General features: G+C 35.9%; 3 protein-coding genes across 3 annotated transcripts in view; 2 read left to right on the top strand and 1 right to left on the bottom strand.

Moving 5' to 3' along the window:
• LOC110106685 (eukaryotic translation initiation factor) overlaps positions 1-4,424 on the top strand; it is a 22,843-nt gene extending 18,419 nt beyond the window's left edge. Inside the window, exons 4-5 of the mRNA XM_020836657.2 lie at positions 3,851-3,916; positions 4,089-4,424. Coding sequence (XP_020692316.1) covers positions 3,851-3,916; positions 4,089-4,139 — 117 coding nt within the window. The 3' untranslated portion in view covers positions 4,140-4,424. The remainder of the gene's footprint in view (positions 1-3,850; positions 3,917-4,088) is intronic.
• Positions 4,425-5,405: 981 nt separating this feature from the next.
• LOC110106690 (protein PROTON GRADIENT REGULATION 5, chloroplastic) lies at positions 5,406-6,186 on the bottom strand. The gene is made up of 2 exons (XM_020836665.2): positions 5,800-6,186; positions 5,406-5,706 (listed from the first exon to the last, which is right to left on the bottom strand). Exons 1-2 carry the CDS (start codon positions 6,064-6,066, stop codon positions 5,602-5,604), a joined length of 372 nt encoding a protein of 123 aa, XP_020692324.1. The 5' UTR covers positions 6,067-6,186; the 3' UTR covers positions 5,406-5,601.
• Positions 6,187-10,835: 4,649 nt separating this feature from the next.
• LOC110106689 (heterogeneous nuclear ribonucleoprotein 1) lies at positions 10,836-15,142 on the top strand. Its single transcript, XM_020836663.2, has 2 exons — positions 10,836-11,187; positions 13,884-15,142. The coding sequence occupies exons 1-2, from the start codon at positions 10,966-10,968 to the stop codon at positions 14,991-14,993; spliced, it is 1,332 nt and encodes a 443-aa protein (XP_020692322.1). The 5' UTR covers positions 10,836-10,965; the 3' UTR covers positions 14,994-15,142.
• Positions 15,143-19,401: the final 4,259 nt, after the last annotated feature.

The raw sequence follows: 19,401 nt of genomic DNA, 5'->3' as shown, positions 1-19,401 counted from the left end.
TAGGGCTTGGTATGAGAGATTGAGCACTTTCCTACTTGAAAGATCTTTTGAAAAAGGAAGTGTGGATACAACTCTCTTCTTAAAGAAATTTAGAAAGAAAATACTCATTGTTCAAATTTATGTGGATGATATCATCTTTGGATCTATTGTTCAGAGTGATGGTGAAATAGATGGGGATATTATCAGTAGAATTCAAGTTGGATGGTTGAAGTGGAGGAATGCATCGGGTTTGTTATGTGATAGAAATGTACCCCTCAAACTTAAGATTAAATTCTATAAGATGGTAGTGAGGCTTGCAATGCTTTATGGTGCTGAATGTTGGCCATTAAAAGAGAAGCATAATACTAAGTTAAGTGTGGCAGAGATGAGGATGCTCAGGTGGATGAGTGGCTTTACCCTTAGAGATAGGATACGAAATGAGAATATACGTGAAAAGGTTGGAGTAGCTCCAGTAGAAGATAAGATTAGAGAGAGTCGCCTTAGATGGTTTGGTCACATAAAACGGCGGCCTTCCAATGACCCGGTTTGGAGAGTAGATGTATTAGATTTGACTTATATTAAGAAAGGTAGAGGCAGACCTAAAAAGACTTGGTTAGAAAATATTGGTAATGACCTTTCTTTATTAGATTTGAACGAGAATTTGACCTTTAATAGGACACAATGGAGAAAATGGATTCTTGTAGCCGACCCCACGTAGTGGGATAAAGGCTTGATGTTGTTGTTGTTGTTGTTGTAGTATAGTGGTAGCAAATTAGTTTAAGGCAAATCAAGTGAAGCTGTCAGACATATAGCTATCATATAATATTAAAAAACATTCAAAGGGTAACTATTACTCTTTAATTATATTTTTTTTGCTATCCTTGAAATCATTTTGCTTATAATATTTTTGTTAAAATAATTGAGCATGTTTTACTAATTTTATTTCAACTTTTTTTTTGAATTTAGTATATGATAATTCTAAGTAAGTCCTTCAAATTACTGATCAACTAACAAAATCGTCCAAGATTATACATCTCATTAAATATTATTTTGAACCTCAAGATAATTACCTTGTATTTGTCTAGAACCATACTTAACTTGATTCTGTTGATATGCATCATTTATTGAGTTTTTATTAAAGCAATTAATATGTTATATTTTTGGTTGCTATGATGATGCAACTATAATATATGATGCTAATTTTATGCAGGACGTCTTAGTGTTTTGGGTTCATTATTGCAAATCTTGGATGGGATGAACAACAAACACAAAAGATCAACATTCATTGTACACTAACTCTTAGATAAAAATATTCTCTTTTTACAAGAAAATAAAAAAGAAACAAATAATATTCATGCTAAACAATAAAATATAAAAATTAAAAATTTGGAATATAACAATTAACAAGATTCCTTAAAAAAAAAAACCAACAATACGATCTACACCATGGAAAGGAAAATTTGATTTTATAAGGCTTTGCTAAATCTCAATTACCTGCATAAAATCAATCACAAAATATGTAAATCAAAAAGATCAATCACATAAGTCACCAAATGAAAGATATATGCCGAGAATTGAAAACAACTGACTGGAGAATCCGTGAGAATAGAGTAGGCATTAGCTTTAAGCAATAAACCAAACTCTTTAACATGATTAAAATACTAAAAGAGCACATCATATTTTTATATCATAGGCATCTTTAAAATAAAAAAACCAAGGAAAAACAACTAAATTAATATAAATACACCTGATTTATAAATCCGATGAGTATGGATTTTCAGGATTGCATCAAGATGGTTGAGGACATAGTGTTTTGGGTTCATTATGGCAAATGATTACATTTTAAGAGTTAAATTTTTCTTACATCTTTTCAAATATTTCCGGACCACCCAATTTAAATGCAAGAACTATGATTGATGTGCCAACTGTGCAATCGTAAGTTGTTTCTGAAAAGCTAACATCATCACATAATCTTTCTTGTGACATGCACATCACTTATCTTCCTTGTGACATGTAACCTTTTCTCTGGGGGTCCTGCCATTGTGAACATAAAATTGAAATTTTTTGTTGGATGGGTTTCAACTCTGCATTTTCATATTCTGCATTTTCATATACAAACAAAAATCTAAGCCAAAATTTTTAGAGTCAATACATATTTATATGTAACTATTAAAAACCTTTTTATCTTTTTTTGAGCTTTGTATATCAATAACATGCAATAAAACATAAATTTTGAACTATTTTGAATAAATGCTCTATTTTGTTGAGTTAAAAGAATGATATTTGATATTTTTATGCACTATATTTTACGAGAAATGCATATATTTTTTAATTATAAGTTAAATTTTTTACAAATTTATCAATTTGTCAAAAATTATGTAAACTATTAATAATTATAGTAACAATGAATTAAACTTGTTGAAGATGTCTTAGTTTTGCTAATATTTGTACTTTATTCAAAAACTAACCTAAACTGAAAGTTAAATGAACAGAACTACTACAACCCTTTTGAAATGTGAGAAATTTAAAACTAAACCTAACGCACAAATTAAAACCTTGTTATTGAAATATCGGTCACAATATCATGCATGTTCACTCAGACATGACTTTACAGGCGTTTAGCAGGTGGCTACCGAGTCATGATAAGGACACTTGCCCTCAAGAGGGGTACCTTCGAAACTGTCAGAGGAGATCATTGGGCTCCACTCACCTAAACCTACCAAGAAGCTTGCCTTGTACGAGGTGAATTGAAATCCCTTGTCAAGCAAGCACATCATCACTCGTCACCACCTCAGTCGCTAGCCCTCTCCTAGAGCCTTCACCTTGAAGCTTGGAAAGCTTAGCTGTATGGGGTCCAATACATCATTCAGCTCTTATCGCTCATCCTAAAGCTTTCAATTCTCGTTGTGTCCTACTCGCCTCTACCTTCAAGGCAACCCGAAATCGTCTGCACAACCCGTCAACCACACCTAATCACTTGCCATTCGTGGGTGTCCTACTTCTCAAGACTCGCTCGCAAATTCACCCCAGAACCTACTCTCCATCACCCAGCTCGTTAGAGAACTCAACCAAGAACCCATAGACTTCTGCCACCTTCAGCCCGTCGGGAGGCGACATGTGTCTAGATTTGTGGTTAGCTTGTAATTTTTACCTTTTTCTCTGCGTAGACTTTTCTATGACCCTTAGAGTTTTATAAATAAGAGGGGATGATGAATAATTGGAAGGAGTTAGAGATTTCTCTTTTATTGATAGAGTATGCTTTGCTTGTTGAATATTTATAACTCATTTTCTCCACTCTTCCTACACTATCCATTTTTATTTATAGGTTCCAACTCACTGGGTAGACCTACCTGTAAAGTCAGGTATCATCCATGAACAAATATGTATTCAACAATACAGATTGGAGAACACTATTTTGGAGGGAGTGGAGAGAGAAAATTCTATTTCCTTCATGGTTTTTCGGTGTTTAAAATTATTTAGTTGCATCTTTTTGTCCATTAACTTGTTTTCCATTGGACTGATATAGTATTAGCTTGCAATTTAGGATCTCTATTTCCTTGATAAGTCCTATATAACGATGCTAATCACTTCACAATATTTCTGCCTAAACTTTATGAAATTATGCTTTAAATGCTAATTAATTCAAGCTATGCAATGCCACAAGTCATCAGTGATCGTACTTTCTTGCAGAAATGTATAAATTTTGTGATGACCTATTAGGTTGTTAGCTTTATCTCTTGAGGATTTATAGTCCTTAATAGAAGAGTACATGGAATCTGCATAATGGTTAGATAGAAGGAACATAAAGTTTCATAGGATTATTGTTCTTTTATGATTCTGATTACAATTTCTCCATCAAATTTCTCTGTAGATGAGCATTGGAAGGAAGTGGAAAGAAATCGTCGACACTGCCGACAAGATCTTATACAGTTACCATGTATGTTAGCCGTCAACATCATTCACTAAGCCTTCGTTTGGGACGGTTTTTTTACTGCTTCTTAAAACAGTTTTTTAGTTAAAAACAATAAAAAAGCCGTCCCAAACGAAGCCTAAATCAAAAGTTATCACTGATCCTACTCATCTTCTGATCTTTTCATGTTAATTTGCAGGATGATTCTAGAAGAGACAAATCTAGCAGGGGAGGCCGTTACAGTGTGTAAAAGATAAAAAGCACTGTTTGTTTGGGACAACTTTCTTACTGCTTTTTAAAATAACTTTCATACTCAAAAAAATTTAATTCAAGAAATTTTTCTACTAAAAAATCGTTTTAGAAAGTAGCAAAAAAGCTGTCCCACTCGCTTAAGCATTGCTGTGCAACTAAAATTGTATTCTGGATTATTATTTTTCTTCAGCAGTCTTGGATATTATGTGGCTATGAGATCACAATTAAAATGGAATATTTTGTTTTTTTCTCTGGAATATATATATTTCTTATTCAATATTTATTTGTCTGTGGTTATTGTATTTGTTTTCTTGCAGTGTAAGTCCATATGGGTTTTTCCTCATCTTGGGGAAATTTTTTGTCTAAATTTTGAAAAAAAAATCTGTAATAATGATGATGTTTACAAGATTTCATCATTTAGATGAATATACTTGTAAACATCATTGATTTTATTATTTTTTTCTTTTTTATTTTTTTATATATGAAAAGGATTAAAAAAATTATTTTTTGATTTTTTTTTAATGTAGGAATAGCTAAATGATCACTTAGACAAAATGATTTGAAAGGTCATTATGTGGTGTCATTAGTAATGATTAGAGGTTAATAATAAACACCCTTTTAATTTATAGTTTTTTTTTAAATAAAAAAATTATGATAAAAAAAAGTTGAGAATTGAAAAAAAAAAGTAGTAAGAAAGGTGTTCCAAACTAAGCTTCAATGTTGGATTGATTATAATGGGTATTAATACCATCACATAACAGAGCCTCTCACTGAACAGATTGTCTATGTTTAAAGATACTTTCCAAAGTTTGATTTGATTTGAAAGAATGGATGCTACAACCGAACAATTTTAGATTATCACTAAGGTTTCTTTTGGGACAGTTTTTTCGTTGTTTTTTAAACAACTTTTTAGTACAATAACTTTTGAATTAGAAAAAATTGTTTTATAAAGCAATAATAAAACTGTCTCAAACGAAGCCTATGTGTGTATGACAACTGAACATTTTACTAAAAACTAAGACATTAGCTTATTACTTGACCTATCAATTTAGCCTGATTAGAAGATCTTATTCTTCTAATAGCCTCTTTCTATCTATTTGCAGTTCTCTCTGTTCCTCAGCTTCTTTTGCTGTTCTATCAATGAAAGTGAAGAACAGAAAGAAGAAAAAATACCACAAGATTATTACTTCACATTCAACACAAATATTTTTCTAACCTTTTTCATCTGAAATTTATATCACTAACTCTCTCATATTTGAACAAAAAAAAATCTAAATTCCCTCAAAATCATAGCATATTTCACTCTGTTCAGAGTCAAACAATGAGCTTGCAGAGATCTGTTACTGTAGCTTCCATATTAGAAATTTACATTACATCAGTTCAAATTGAAAGGAGTGGAAATAGAGGGGAAGAACTCTTTAAATAATAATAATAAAAAAAACAATTTTTTTCCATCCTTCTTAAGCTAGAAAACCAAGCTTCTCTCCATTCTTCTTGGCCAGCCTGATCAACCCCTGCCTTTGCTTTCCATCGGCTCCAATGGTCTTGCAAAACTCAGTAATCACCTAAAAACATAAAATTTCAATTCATCGCTTCTTTCCAAATCATAAAAAGAAGGATTTAAGAAAGTAATTTTGCTTGTGTAGAGAAAGACATGCCTGAGAATGAAGAGCTATGGCCTTTCCTCTGAGCTGATTGAATCTCTTCTTCCCAATGATGTTCCTGGTGAAAACCACCACCGGAGCGAAAATACCTTTGCCTTCATTGACGTTCTTCATGATTGGGGAAGGTCGCAAAGGCTTGGAGCTTCGAAGGGGAAAGGAGACTGCTTTGCTGAGAGCGGCTCTGTCCTCGCCATAGAACGGTGAAGTCCGGCTTCCATGAAAGCTTGAGAAGAGGCCGCCGCCGATGCCTGAGGTCGACATGGTGGCGGTGGTGTGAAGAAAGAGAGAATTTTGAGGAGAGATTAATGGAGTTTGCGAAGGGGGAGGGGAGCACAGTAGCCACTCAATGGAAATCTGGATGCAGATGTAGTAAGAGCTTTGTGAGGTGGATATTGATTGGGCTTGAATTTATTGTTAATAAATTTCATATATATTTATATTTCTTGTTATGCTGAAATTTGTGCTTATAAATTTCTATAAATGATAGATTTGTAAAATAAATTAAAAAAATGCTCAATGCTTAAATGATGCATCCTGTATCTCGGTGACAGAGCCATGATAAAGGAATTTGGTGCACATTTTATCAATACACTTGCAGCAGCTTTTGGGGATGATCGCACCTCGTATCCAATATGCTATAGTATTGGCAATGGTAAATTTGAGATATTGGATACGACCTGCAAAAGCAAAAATTTTGATTTTTCCAACCAGCAAGTAGAGCAAAAATTTTGCTCAGTAGTGGTTGGAAGTGAGTAGAAAACAGTCTTTTGATATCAATGGGAATGCTAAGATATTTCAGGTAAACTTCAGAGGAAGTGAAGCCAAGAGCTCTTTTGATGTCATCAGTCATAGAAGAAGAGTGTGAGAAAAGAATGGAGCATTTGTTCTTGTTAACTTGGAGACCAGAGCAAGCATCAAAGAGATCCAAAGTTTCATTTAGAGCAAGGATATTGGCAAGAGTGGCCGGGCTAAAGACAAGCACATCATCAGCATAGAGCAAGTGATTGTAAGCATTAGGTCCATTCGAAATACCAGAAAATCTCCCATCATCCAGTGCATAAGAGAATGCATCCATGACAATAACAAACAACAGAGGAGGGAGAGGGCACCCTTGGCGAAGTCCAGAAGAGGATTGAAAGTAACCCTCTAAGGCACCGTTAATACAGATAGAAAAAGGAACATCAAGGATGCATCATTTAATCCAGGAAATGAAAATATGGGGAAAACCTTTCTCAAGCAATCTAGCAATAATAAAATTTTTAGACACAGAATCGAAAGCTTTTTTGATGTCAAGCTTAGCACAAAAGAACTCCTTATCCTTTTAGAGCCAAAATCCCTCAAAATTTTTTTAGCCAAAATGATATTATCCGAGAAAACCCTATTTTTAATAAAACCAGCTTGACTCTCATGGATAATGAGAGGCATGATCTCTTTCATTCGATTAGCAAGAAGCTTGACAATAATTTTGTAGAAGGTATTACATAATGATATAGGTCTATAGTCAGTAATGTGAGTGGCATGAGGGTTTTTAGGGATAAGAACAATAGCCGTAGCTTTCACAGAATTAGGGAGGGTACCATTACTAAAAAAATTTTTAATAGCTTGACACACATAGAAACCAGTGATCTCCCAAGTAGATTTGTAAAATTCAAAGGTAAAACCATCCGGTCCCAGGGCAGAACTAGATGCCCCAACAAAAACCACCTCTTTAATTTCCAGATCGGTAACAGGAGCAACAAGGCCGTGAGAGAGGCTATCAGGAAAGATGTTGCCTCTAGGAATGGAAATGGAATTAATGTTAGTCGGATTAGGAAAGTTAAAAATCTCTTTAAAGTAACAAACCGTGGCATTAACAATATTAGAATGACTAGAAAAGTGACCATCCGTGGTAGAGATCTCCTTAATCTTGTTGATATTACTCCTGGTTTTGATTCTAGCATATATGAATCCTAAGTCATCTTCCCCATTCGAAATCCAATTGGCCTTGGCTCTTTGCATAATCCAGGAAGTCCAGGCATTATGAAAGAAAGCTAAAGAAGCGTTTATATGTTTGAGGTTGGCACTTAACTGAGTATCAATCGGGTATAGTTGAATCTGTTCCAGGGTAAGTTTTTGATTGTTTTCAAGGCACATAATTTTGTCTTTAAGAAAATCAGAGTTGCTCCAGACATTTTGTTTCAAGCCATATTTAAGCAGCCTAAGTTTATGATAGAGGTTTGCAATGGGACTTCCAGCGGTATGCTTAGAGAAAGCTGAGATAATAGTATCCTAGAACCCCTCCATGTGAATCCAGTAATTCTTAAATAAGAATATGTCATGAGACTTCAATTTATTTCCAACTTTGAGAATAAAAGGAGAATGATCAGAACAGCTAGGAGCTTCAATTTTGTAAAAAGAGTTGGGGTAACAGTCCAGCCAAGCACTGTTAATGAACATTCTATCCAGCTTAATATAAATAGGGCTCAAACCAGTAGAAGCAAGGTCTAAAGATCCAAAGTCAAAAACCCAACTATTCATTTCATTCATCTGACTGTGATGAGGAGGAGATCCCCCCAATTTATCTTTGGTGTCCCTAAAACAGTTAAAGTCTCCAGCAATAAGCCATGCGGAATTAATATTGATTGCAAGGTCAGAGAGCATAGCCCAAAGAGGGGCACGGTCAGCAGGAGTATTAGTAGCATAGACCACGGTTAAGAAAAAGGAAGAGGAGGAGTTGTAGGTTAGGGTGCCATGGATCAGTTGTGGGGTGAATATAGAGGGGTTGAAAGTAACAGAAAGAGGATTCCACTTCAGCCATATTCTTCCAGGAGCGGAAGAGCAGACGTTATGACAGGAGTTTTCATTATGAAAAACCCGGTGAGAGGCATCAAACCAAGGATCAAAAGAAGCTACAAGAGGAAGTTTAGCTTCAAGGATGCAAATCATATCAAGGCTGTGGGCTGTAACAAGATTCTTACACGTAAAGACTTTATCAGGACTGTTAAAACCCCTGACATTCCAGCACCCTATAGACGGCAAGGTCATTTGGATTTGGAGTTGGTTTGCGCTTTTTTGGCGCTCTTGGATCTTGGGGGTTTTGATTGTTGGGTCTTGGGTTTATTATGATTCTCAGGAGGTTCCTCAGAAAGTTACTGGTTATTACTGGAAGACACCTCATAATTCTCCTGTAAGTTAGGTGGTTCCTCCGACTCAAGAATTGCAAATTTATTTGGGGAAGTGGTGGAGTTGGCTGGTTGATTTAGCCAGGGAGGTGGGGATTTGTTAATAGGATTGTTAGAGGATGCACCGATTCTCCCAGGAGAAGTTGGAAGATTATGATAATTAGAATTGGGAGGAGGGTCGTTGGTAGGTAACTCATTAGGGGGGGAATTTAGGTTAGGAATTGAAGCAAATTGGTTGTTCAGAACAGTGTGAGGGGGCATGTGAGTTTGGGAGTTATGGGAAGGGGTATCAATGGTGTCCTTAACAGAAGTGTTGGGGGAAGACAGTTTAGGAGATTGGGGGGTTAGCAGTTTGATGAGAAGGGGCATGCTGGGGGGTAGAAATGAGTTGGGTGGAATTTAAGGTATTTGGAATGGGAGGCAGGGCTTGGTTGGTGGGCAACGGGAGTTGGGGTTTAGGAGGTCTAGCTCTGCTTTTGCTCCTACCACGGGAGAGAGGAAGAGATGGAGGTTTGGGTTGAGGGTTTTTCGGGCAAAGGCTATGAGGATGGACTAGAGAACCACAACTAGGACACGGTGTAGGTTTCCAATCATACAAAACAGTTAAGTCAACATCATCACCATCCATGTTTATCGGGATAACATAAGGTAAGTTCGATTTGCTAGTGACCAGAACACACACCCGCGCAAAAGTGAGGTGAGTTTTCCGAGCTGTAAGGGAGTCAACTGCCAAGGGATGTCCAATGAAGCTTGCAATTTTTGAAATACCAAAAGGATTCCAGACAGCTAGCGGTAAATCTATGATCTTGATCCAAATGGGGATAGCTATAAAATCATCTCTTTTGGTTTAAATTTGGGAGTCCATTTTTGAAGGATAAACGGGCGCCCAAAGAAAAACCATGGTCCTTCCGACCAAGCCACCTCATAATCTTCCGGGGAGGAAAATTTAAAGAGGAAAAAACCGTCGTTTAGGGAAAGGAGATCAAATCAAACATCTGCGGGACCAAACCTTATTTATGACGTTCTGCAAACTCAGGTAGGTAGGTCTCGGCCCCACAGAATAGCGAACAAGAGAGAGATTCCAGTCGGGAACTCCAAGCGCAAGATCATCGGCATAAAAAGGAATCTTCGAGTGGGGTTGTATGAACCATACAGTAAAATCGTTTGCTACCAGGTCTTGATTTGTAAGTTTGGAGATGAAGTTGAGGCCTGGAGGCGCCGATAAAGTTGAAGTTCCAGCGCTAGTGAGCGGAGGGAAGTTCGCAATGTAAGAGGAGGAAGCCATCAGGGGCCAAGAGGAGGGGAAAAACCCCTCCCCAAGAAGACGGCGGGAAGGGAAGGCGGGAGAGAAGAGGGAAGCACTAAAACCCTAGTAGAGCCCTCTTATGAGAAGAATCACACTATTGATTTATGTGAATTACTATGAATAAATAAGGCGCAGTTCATAATATATTATCAAATATTAAGTTTACAAATAAATAACAAAAATATTGTTGACTAAAATCAAGTCGCTAAATTCAATTGAATTAATGGATCAATCATAGCAATTTTTTTTTTTCAAAATTTTAATCTTAATAATTATTAATCAAACAAATGCCACTAATTTGACTAAAAAAATTAAAATCAATGAAATATATTTGCATGCTAGCTAATATTGACAAATCTAGAATTTATGCTCTTTTATATTTTTTCCCCAAATACTTTTTGTATTTGCAATTTAATAATTTCCTTCAAAATTTATTTACCTAATTTTCCAATGGGTGCGAATTTCTTACAGAAAGCGCAAACCCTACTCGTTATCGTCACGATTGGGAACATCGCAGCCGTCCATTCCTACATCTGAATAACAGGCTGAAGGCTTCTTCATATTCTTCTTCGTAATCGTCAACCATTTGTTCTCTTCTCTTCGCTTAGATTTTTCCTACCGCAGCGGCGGCGATATCTGCCCTGAAAACCCTAGCATCAGCCGGTCTTCTTGGTTGAGAGGGAGAAGGGATCGATGGATTCGGATCAGGGAAAGCTTTTTATCGGGGGAATTTCGTGGGAAACAACGGAAGACAGGCTGACCGATTACTTTAGTAAATATGGAGATGTCCTGCAGACTGTGGTGATGAGGGATAAAATCTCCGGTAAGCCAAGGGGTTTCGGATTCGTCGTCTTCGCGGATCCTTCGATTGTCGACCGAGTCCTTCAAGATGCTCACAACATTGACGGCCGCACGGTGAGGAACATTTTCTATAATTTTTTTTTTCTCCTAGAAAATTTTAGTTCATTATGATACTCTCATTTTCCGTAGAATTTTTGCTTGCTGTGTTTTTTCATGGCGATTGGAGTTTGCTTGATCTAATCTCGGAGCCTGTTTTTAATGTGTTAAGCAATGGATTGTTGTTGTTTTAAAATTCGTATTGTTTTTAAGATTTTTCAGTTTCGCTCTGCTTCCAATTTTATGAAACTTTTGCTGGTTGTAGTTATAATGTTTTTGTTTTTCCACGGAGGATTCCTGTCGTCTCCGTGGATTATCTACGGCGTGAAACTTTAAAAGAATATAGATTGTGGATCCTCATTGCGTTTACCGATTAAGTTTATTTCGATTTTTTTTGTAAATTCAGTTGGTACCCGAGTTTAATAGTATTTGTCATGCATCATTTTTCTGGCATTTTGGATGATGGATTGTTAATAGGCTTCTAGATTGCGAATGACATTACTTTAAGTAGTATCCTTTGCAACTGTAAGGAATGAATTATATTTGCATACTGTGATAGGAAAACACTTGATTATTGCACGAATTGAAATTAACTCAAAATACCAATTGATTTGCTTTGCACACACACACAAATTTGCCATTGCAAACATGTATTGCACCAATCAATGCCATTAAATTACATGCAAAATATTATCAACAACTCATGTATTTGATTCCAAGCAATTTTACAGTATCTTCACTTTGAAATTACAATTATCATCCAATGCAATGGAAGCCATCCATTTTAAAAATTTTGATGCATCTAATTGATGATTAAATGATCTTAGAAATTCTAAAAATTTAACATTCCTTTAGTTTTAATGATGAAAAAAATAATGAAAGGTTTTGATCTTGATTTTGAATGCCATAAAATGAAAATCTGATTAGGTGGAGAGTGGTAATTCTCCACTTATGAGGAGAAAAGTTCATCTGATGTATATTTCATCCATATTACTCTCTCAAACTCATTGCATAATCATCTCATTAATCTATTATGCTTTTTTATTTTAATATGTTAGGTTACATCAGCCTATTTATTTATATCCCCATATTCTCCGGAATTAGATTCAATCTTTGTTATATTTGTCAATATCTTTTTATATGATTTCATAAATGATCATTTCATTGTGAAAATTGCAATAAAAATCATTGTTAAATGGTTATCAATCCTTTTGGTTTCTTTTTGATGAATTTCTATTCAAGGTTAATATTTCTTTCATGCTAATTTATTTTGTTCTGTACCTTTTATTTTACTTGAGCATAGAGGTAAGCTTGGTCTTTGTGGTAAAAGTCTGCTTTGATTTCTTTATGTGGAGATGTCTGCCAGCTATCCATGAGTAGATTTGGCTTTTATTCTCTTATACTGATTTTTATGAGCTTCTATTGCTTGCTTATGCATTATTCTACAGCATGATTCAGCCGGTTTCCTGCATTTGCCAACTTTTTACTTAATTTGAACTTAGAATTCACTCCGCTTGTTTCTGTAGTCATCAATATAGTTTGATACGATTGTTATTTGGTTGTAATTCCTCACTGCCATGTTTTGGAGTTCTTTTTAGTTTTCTTTGTTTCTTTTAGTAATGCGAAGTTAAGGCTATGCACATCAACTTTCCTCTGGATCTCTATTTTGGTTGGAGTTTTATGCACGTGGAACCTACCTTTCTTTCCTCCTGCTAAAACATTAATTTGGATGCTTTGCGATGGTTCACGACATCAATAAGCCAATCTTTTATTAGGGTTTTTTTGGAAGATGCATGCTGCCATCATGTTCAACTAGGGGTGTAAATGAGCTGAGTCGAGCAGAGTCATGCCTAACTCAAGCTCGGCTAGCCAACCAAATTGAGAGCTCAAATTTAAGCTCGAGCTTGAGTCGAGCTAAAAGGTTGTGCTCGAGTTCTGCTTGTGCAATAAAGGCAAGCTCGTGAGCCAGCTTACGAGCTTGCCGCAAAAGAACTAGTCGCAATCACAATTGAGAAGAAGACTTTGTCGCAATCACAACTGAGAAGAAGACTTTGTTGCATTTTTTCCCGTGGAGAAAAGACTTTGAACTAATTAATTGGAGTGATTAATGTCTGCAACTTTTTTCCTTGGGAATATATCCTCAATGTTTTATATATTTTTTATAGAAGCTGCTTCAGCTCTAGTAATTATTTATTGCTGTAGCCTTAGTCATTAATTTTTTTTTAAACATTCAAATTTAATGAAAATAGTGATTATTTTAAAAGCAAATTCCTAACAATCAATCGAGTCAACTCACGAGTCTAGCCTCGTTAAGCTTGAACTCGAGATCGTTTAATAGACGAGCTCGAGGCTCGATAAGCTCGGCTCACGAGCTCTTTATCGAGTCAAGTTCGAGTTGACTCACTAATCTGCTCGGCTCACTTACACCCCTATGTACAACTTCACACTTCTGTGTTCTCCGATTTAACTAATGTTGATTGCCTGGTGTTTTTCTTGGTCGCTTGTCCTGTTTTCTTTTTGTGACCGTCAACTATTAATTGCTGATGTTGATGTGCAGGCATTTGTTTTTAGTTTTGTTTGTTCAATAATAATTCAAGTGGCTCTAAACACGTCATAAAAGTGCTCACACTATCTATACTGGGTCAATTTTGAGTATTGAGTATGTTTCTGCAATGCAGTCCATTATTTCTTCAGCTTCTCTTTTCTTTATCTAGGTGGAAGCTAAAAGGGCAATGTCAAGAGAGGAGCAACATACCGTTGTTAGATCAGGAAACAACAATACGGCTCGAAATGTAGGTGGGGGCAGCGGCGGTGGCAATATTAGGACAAAAAAAATATTTGTAGGAGGGCTTCCCCCTACCCTCTCAGACTCGGAGTTCCGCGAATACTTTGAAGCTTTTGGCATTGTCACAGATGTTGTTGTAATGTATGATCAGAACACCCAGCGGCCAAGAGGTTTTGGTTTTGTATCATTTGATTCAGAGGATTCTGTCGATCGTGTGGTGCAGAAGCAGTTTCATGACTTAGGAGGGAAAGCAGTGGAGGTCAAACGCGCCCTTCCAAAAGACTCAAATCCTAGCAGCGCTGGTAATCGCTCCGGCGGCGGTGGAAGTTATCAGTCCTATGGTGGTTCAGGTGCAAACACAAGTTCTTATGACAATAGAGTGGATGCTGGTACTGGTAGGTACATGCAGTCAGCAGGAAGTGGTACTGGCTACAATCCTTATGGTTCATCAGGCTATGGTGGTCCTGCCTATGGTTATGGAGCAGCAACCAATAGTGTTGGTTATGGAGGTCATGGAGGCTATGGAAGTAATGGAGCCTATGGAAATCCGAGTGGCCCTGGAGCTGGCTATATAAGTGGTTCTTCAGGTGCTCCAAAGAGTCCATGGAATAATCAAGCTCCAAGTGGTTATGGATCTGCTGGTTATGGTGCAAATGTAGGATATGGAGGACCTGGCTCAGGACAGACTGGTCAGTCCCCTGGCTATGGAAATCAGGGATATGGGTATGGTGGGTATGGTGGAGGGAGTGAAGGAGCTTATGGAAATCAGGCTGGATATGGTGCCAGTGGAGGTCGCGGTGGCAGTGGCGGTGGTCTAGCAGGAAATTCTATTGGTAATGGTGAACAGGGCGGAGGCGCTGGCTACATGACCGGAGGCTATAACGATGGCAGCGGAAACGCCGGTTATTCAAATGCTTGGAGGGCTGAGCCTACTCAGGGAGGTGGCTATGGAGCTGGTCAGGTTAGTGCTCCTGGTGGGACTATTGGTTATGGTGGCGGATATGGTGCCTCTCAATCAAGGCAGACACAGCCACAGTGATATTGATGTAACTCTTTCATTTGATGACTTTATTATCAATGCGACTTAACTTTTGTCGGTTTGCATCTTTCTGCCTACTGAAGAGAGATTCTTATTTAAGGTTTGGAATTCTTCTATTTTTAGTAGATTACTAGTTACCTATTTTTTTCTATCTTTGGATAATTTTCCATGGTTTCTGCTTGGTTAATTCTGCTATGATCTTCACTAGGAGTGTCAATATTTGACACAACCCGAAAACCCAATACGAATCCGGCCTGAAAATTGACCATTAAAAGAGAAGTATAATACTAAGTTAAGTGTGGTAGAGATGAGATTGCTCAGGTGGATGATTGGCTTTACCCTTAGAGATAGGATACAAAATGAGCATATATACGTGAAAAGGTTGGAGTAGCTCCAATTGAAGATAAGATTAGAGAGAGTCGCCTTGCTGGTTTGATCACATAAAACGACATCCTTCCGATGACCCGGTTAGGAAAGTAGAGGTATTAGATTTGACTTATGTTAAAAAAGGTAGATGCAGACCTAAAAAGACTTGGTTAGAAAATATTATAAATGATATTTTTTAGTAGATTTAAATGAGAATTTGACTTTTAATAGGACACACTGGAGAAAAAAGATTATGTAGCCGACCCCACGTAGTGGGATAAAGGTTTGATGTTGTTGTTGTTAGTAAACCGGACCCAAAATGGATCGGATTCGGATTCAACAAATAGATCTATTTTAAAAATCGGATCGGGTTGAACCCACCCGAACACAACATTTACATTATGCAAAGCATATCATATATTTATTTGTCTTGCATGTTAATATTTACTTCAGTAGTGGCATCTTATTGTTCTATTAATGTTTCTTATTGCACTGTGTAGCAACTTGTGATATTTATAGACCTTTCTTACCTTATAAGTTTCCCTTTTATTTATTCATCTTACATGTTATCTTATTGCACTTTGTATTTCGAAATACAAATTGCATCAATAGCTTCTTCATGCCTAGTTTTAGGCTTCTCATTTGGGACAACTTTTTTACTCCTTTCTAATTGTAAATTTGATTATTTTGAAATATTCCAAAAGATTGTTCATTCGATTCATTTATTTGAGGCAGCCAGCATTAGAGAGTGAAAGGGAGAGATTCTAGAGAGAGAAAGTTCGATTTGAGCTGCTCGGATAATTTTTTTCTGTCGGTCTAGTTTTTGAAAATTGTCCGGATCTAGATAGGTGATATTTTGCTTATCTCAGTTTTAAACAATATGAAGATTTTCTGAATTTTTCGATTAAATTTATATTTTCGTTGTCGAAAAATTAGGATAAATTTGCATTTTTTTTGTATGTTGCAGAGACATCAGTCACACACATTTAGGGATTTTGAGAGAAATTTTGCATAGAGTACTTTGAAATGTGTGCCTTTTTATTTGTCTGAAACATAATCTGGAATTCAGAAAAATAAGGCTGTAGTATAATTAAAATCTTAGAATAATTGTTTATCTCTAGTAATTTAGTTATGTTCTGAAACAATAAATTTTTATTCTTATAAATTGTTTTAGAAAATAGTAAAAAAGTTATCTCAAATGAAGTCTTAGCATTAGCTTTAGTATGAACCATGTTCTTATGGTTAGATTAATTTGGAGGATGCTTATAATGTTCAAGTAAAGGTTAGATACATAATTTATAATCATAATAGCAATTGAATAATAAATTTTCTTTGGTCGTGTATTTTCCCTCTGTACGAAAATTTGTTATGTGTAGACACCGGACAACATTCGAAGATCAATCATAATTATGTGCCATGTCATGTTTTTTCTCGGAACCGGTGCTCGGTACTGCTGTGTACCAGATGATGTGGCGCATTTTGATTGGTCTTTGAACTGTCAGGTATCTGTTGAGCCGTTAGCGTTGTAATTATGCAGCAGGAGCTAATTTCGCTTGCAATGAGCCAAATGACCAAATATTATGTATACTTTCCCATCCATTGGTGGTTGATAACTTTCCATATAGGTAGAATACTTCACTTGAGATTTATGTTTATAGCTTATCATAATCAATTTTCCTTAGAATGTTGAAAATGCAATGAGTTATTTCTTAAACTTGCTAATACTTATAGAGGTGTTCATAGTGATTTTTCTAATTAATTAGATTAATTAGGCTAATGGAGATTAATTTAATCATAAAAATCATTGAGATTTACTTGGTGTTTAATTATGTAATTAGTTTTAAAATAATTAAATAATTTATCACCATTTGTTAATGAAGGCTAATTTAGATATAATAATGCGCTTATTTTATCTTAATATTGGTATTTTATGGACATGTCGATGTCATTGTCTTCCGCTAAGCTCGTTCAAAAGTTTTCAAGTATGTTTTGATATGTTGGTTAGGAGCTTAGGCTATCAGTCAATGATTAATTATTCTGTACGGATGCCGAACCCTGTACGGAGACCAATCATAATGTGTCACGTCACCCTTGTGCTCGGTACCATGGCGCGGCATTGCGGCTCAGTACTGCTGACTTGTTTCATTCTGATTAGTCTCCGGACAGCATTCTGCGTCAAGAGGTTTTGAATTCGACGTTTGTATATGGGATATGTGATTTTAATTCACTCAAAAGTTTCAAGGAGAAGTTTTGAAGTTACGAGTAGCCAAAATTTCTTATATATCGAATTTCATTAATCAAATAATGTAAATAAAAATATTATAATCTAATAAGTAAAGCTCTAAGAAAAATTAAATAAAAGTATAGATGTGAGGCATATAATACAACCTAAAATCATATAATGTAATAAAAACTGGAGCTTAGATACCTTCAAATGAAATGGGGAGATAGGAATAATATGGATTGGACACTATCCAAGCTGAAAATCACATATAGTAGAATCCAAGTGAGAAGAAGGGGGATGCCCATAAGCTCCATCATTTTGGCATATACATAAATATTAAAAAAAATTATGTTAGGTGAAATTTTAATTATGTAATTAAGGAGAAATTAAAATTTGTTTAGTTGATTAGAATTAAATTTTTATTTATGAAAATAATAATAAAAAAATAGATTGAAAATCTTATGATCATTATCCAATTCATCTATCATAATTAAGTATAAGATTTTGTCTTGAAAGTATATACTATCTATTTATTCTTTTTGAATGTTAATTATTTCACATGTTTGTTTGGCTCTCGATTAAGAGAGCTCAGCCTCATAAGAGCTTAATTAAATACGGCATTCATCTTGGAAGAGTTCGAGTGAGGGAAAATTATTAGGTCCGGTCACCGGACGTAGAGATATGTCCGGACACCAATAAAATATTGACATGTGGAATGTACACGTGTCCGCGGAATTTTAAGTCGAGCGCGTCAAAAGCGTAGGTAAAGCCTAAATAAAGTGCAGGTAAAGCACAGTCTACATGACAAATTTTAATTAGATGTCCGGACCTAATAATTTTCCTCGATTGAGAAAGGTATTTATCACAAAAGTAATTGTCCTAGTTGGTCAGTCACCCTTGATCCATAGAAGAACTTGCTCTTGAGATGGAGAGATTATTACATTTGGAGTTTGGATGTAGTTTTTTTTTTTCTTAGACTCAAATCAAGTGAAGCAACATAGGTTTTTTTTTTTTTTTTTTGAATTTTCTCTCTCTTACACAGTGCAAAAGAGAAAAAAAAAATCACGCGGCTCTGCCTGATTGAAGCCCAGACATTAGAGTCTAGCGAAAATCTAGATTCCGCACGTAATAATTTTTGCTTGGGAGGGTATTGTCCCTACTTGCTCCATCAAAAGAAGATGCTCATCTATCCCTTGGGGCTACTTAATTTATCGACTTCAATTACATTAAAATTTATAAATACATTTATAATTTTTAAAATAACAAAAAAAAATTCAATGATAGTTTAAATTTTCAAAATAAAAATAAATTTACTTGTGTCTCATGAATTTAGAGAGAGAGAGAGAGAGAGAAATAATGGTTAAGTTTGAGGGGACTCACTATAACAACAACTATTGAGGTGCGAGCATGATTGGGAACCCTCCAACTCATGTTCGATTTCTCTTTCATGCGGTTTGACCCCTTAAGTGAGGAGAAAATAACTGTGGGTCCTGCACCTGTAGGATTGCTTGCTGGTAGGCTCGCCGAGGGATTAGTTACACCGCCATTCACCTCTTAAAGGGGTGGCAGCGGGTAGATATCCCTTTCCCACAAAAAAAAAAGAAAAAGAAAATAAAAAGAGGAGAGCATCGAGACAGGGGCCAAAGGAGAGCTACTATGCAAAGGATACATGCGTACTGCAAGTTATAATTAGGTTTTATACAATGTACAAGTTATACGCAGTGCATGTGCAAAGTGAATTTATACACACTTTGGATCGGGCCAGGTCATTGGGTCATGCTAGAAAAAATTCACGTGTCATCATTTAATTAGAAGTCC

This window comes from Dendrobium catenatum, unplaced genomic scaffold, assembly GCF_001605985.2.
Source record: "Dendrobium catenatum unplaced genomic scaffold, ASM160598v2 fragScaff_scaffold_998, whole genome shotgun sequence".
NCBI lineage: Eukaryota > Viridiplantae > Streptophyta > Magnoliopsida > Asparagales > Orchidaceae > Dendrobium > Dendrobium catenatum.
The sequence above is the reverse complement of the archived record's forward strand: the minus strand, read 5'-3'. Positions and strand labels throughout refer to the sequence as shown.

Excerpts from the sequence above, each read along its gene's own strand:
- LOC110106690 (XM_020836665.2), bottom strand. The coding sequence starts at position 6,066 with ATGTCGACCTCAGGCATCGGCGGCGGCCTCTTCTCAAGCTTTCATGGA. Across the intron at positions 5,707-5,799 it reads CCATAGCTCTTCATTCTCAG|GTGATTACTGAGTTTTGCAA; the intron begins GCATGTCTTTCT and ends TTATGTTTTTAG.
- LOC110106689 (XM_020836663.2), top strand. The coding sequence starts at position 10,966 with ATGGATTCGGATCAGGGAAAGCTTTTTATCGGGGGAATTTCGTGGGAA. Across the intron at positions 11,188-13,883 it reads ACAACATTGACGGCCGCACG|GTGGAAGCTAAAAGGGCAAT; the intron begins GTGAGGAACATT and ends TTCTTTATCTAG.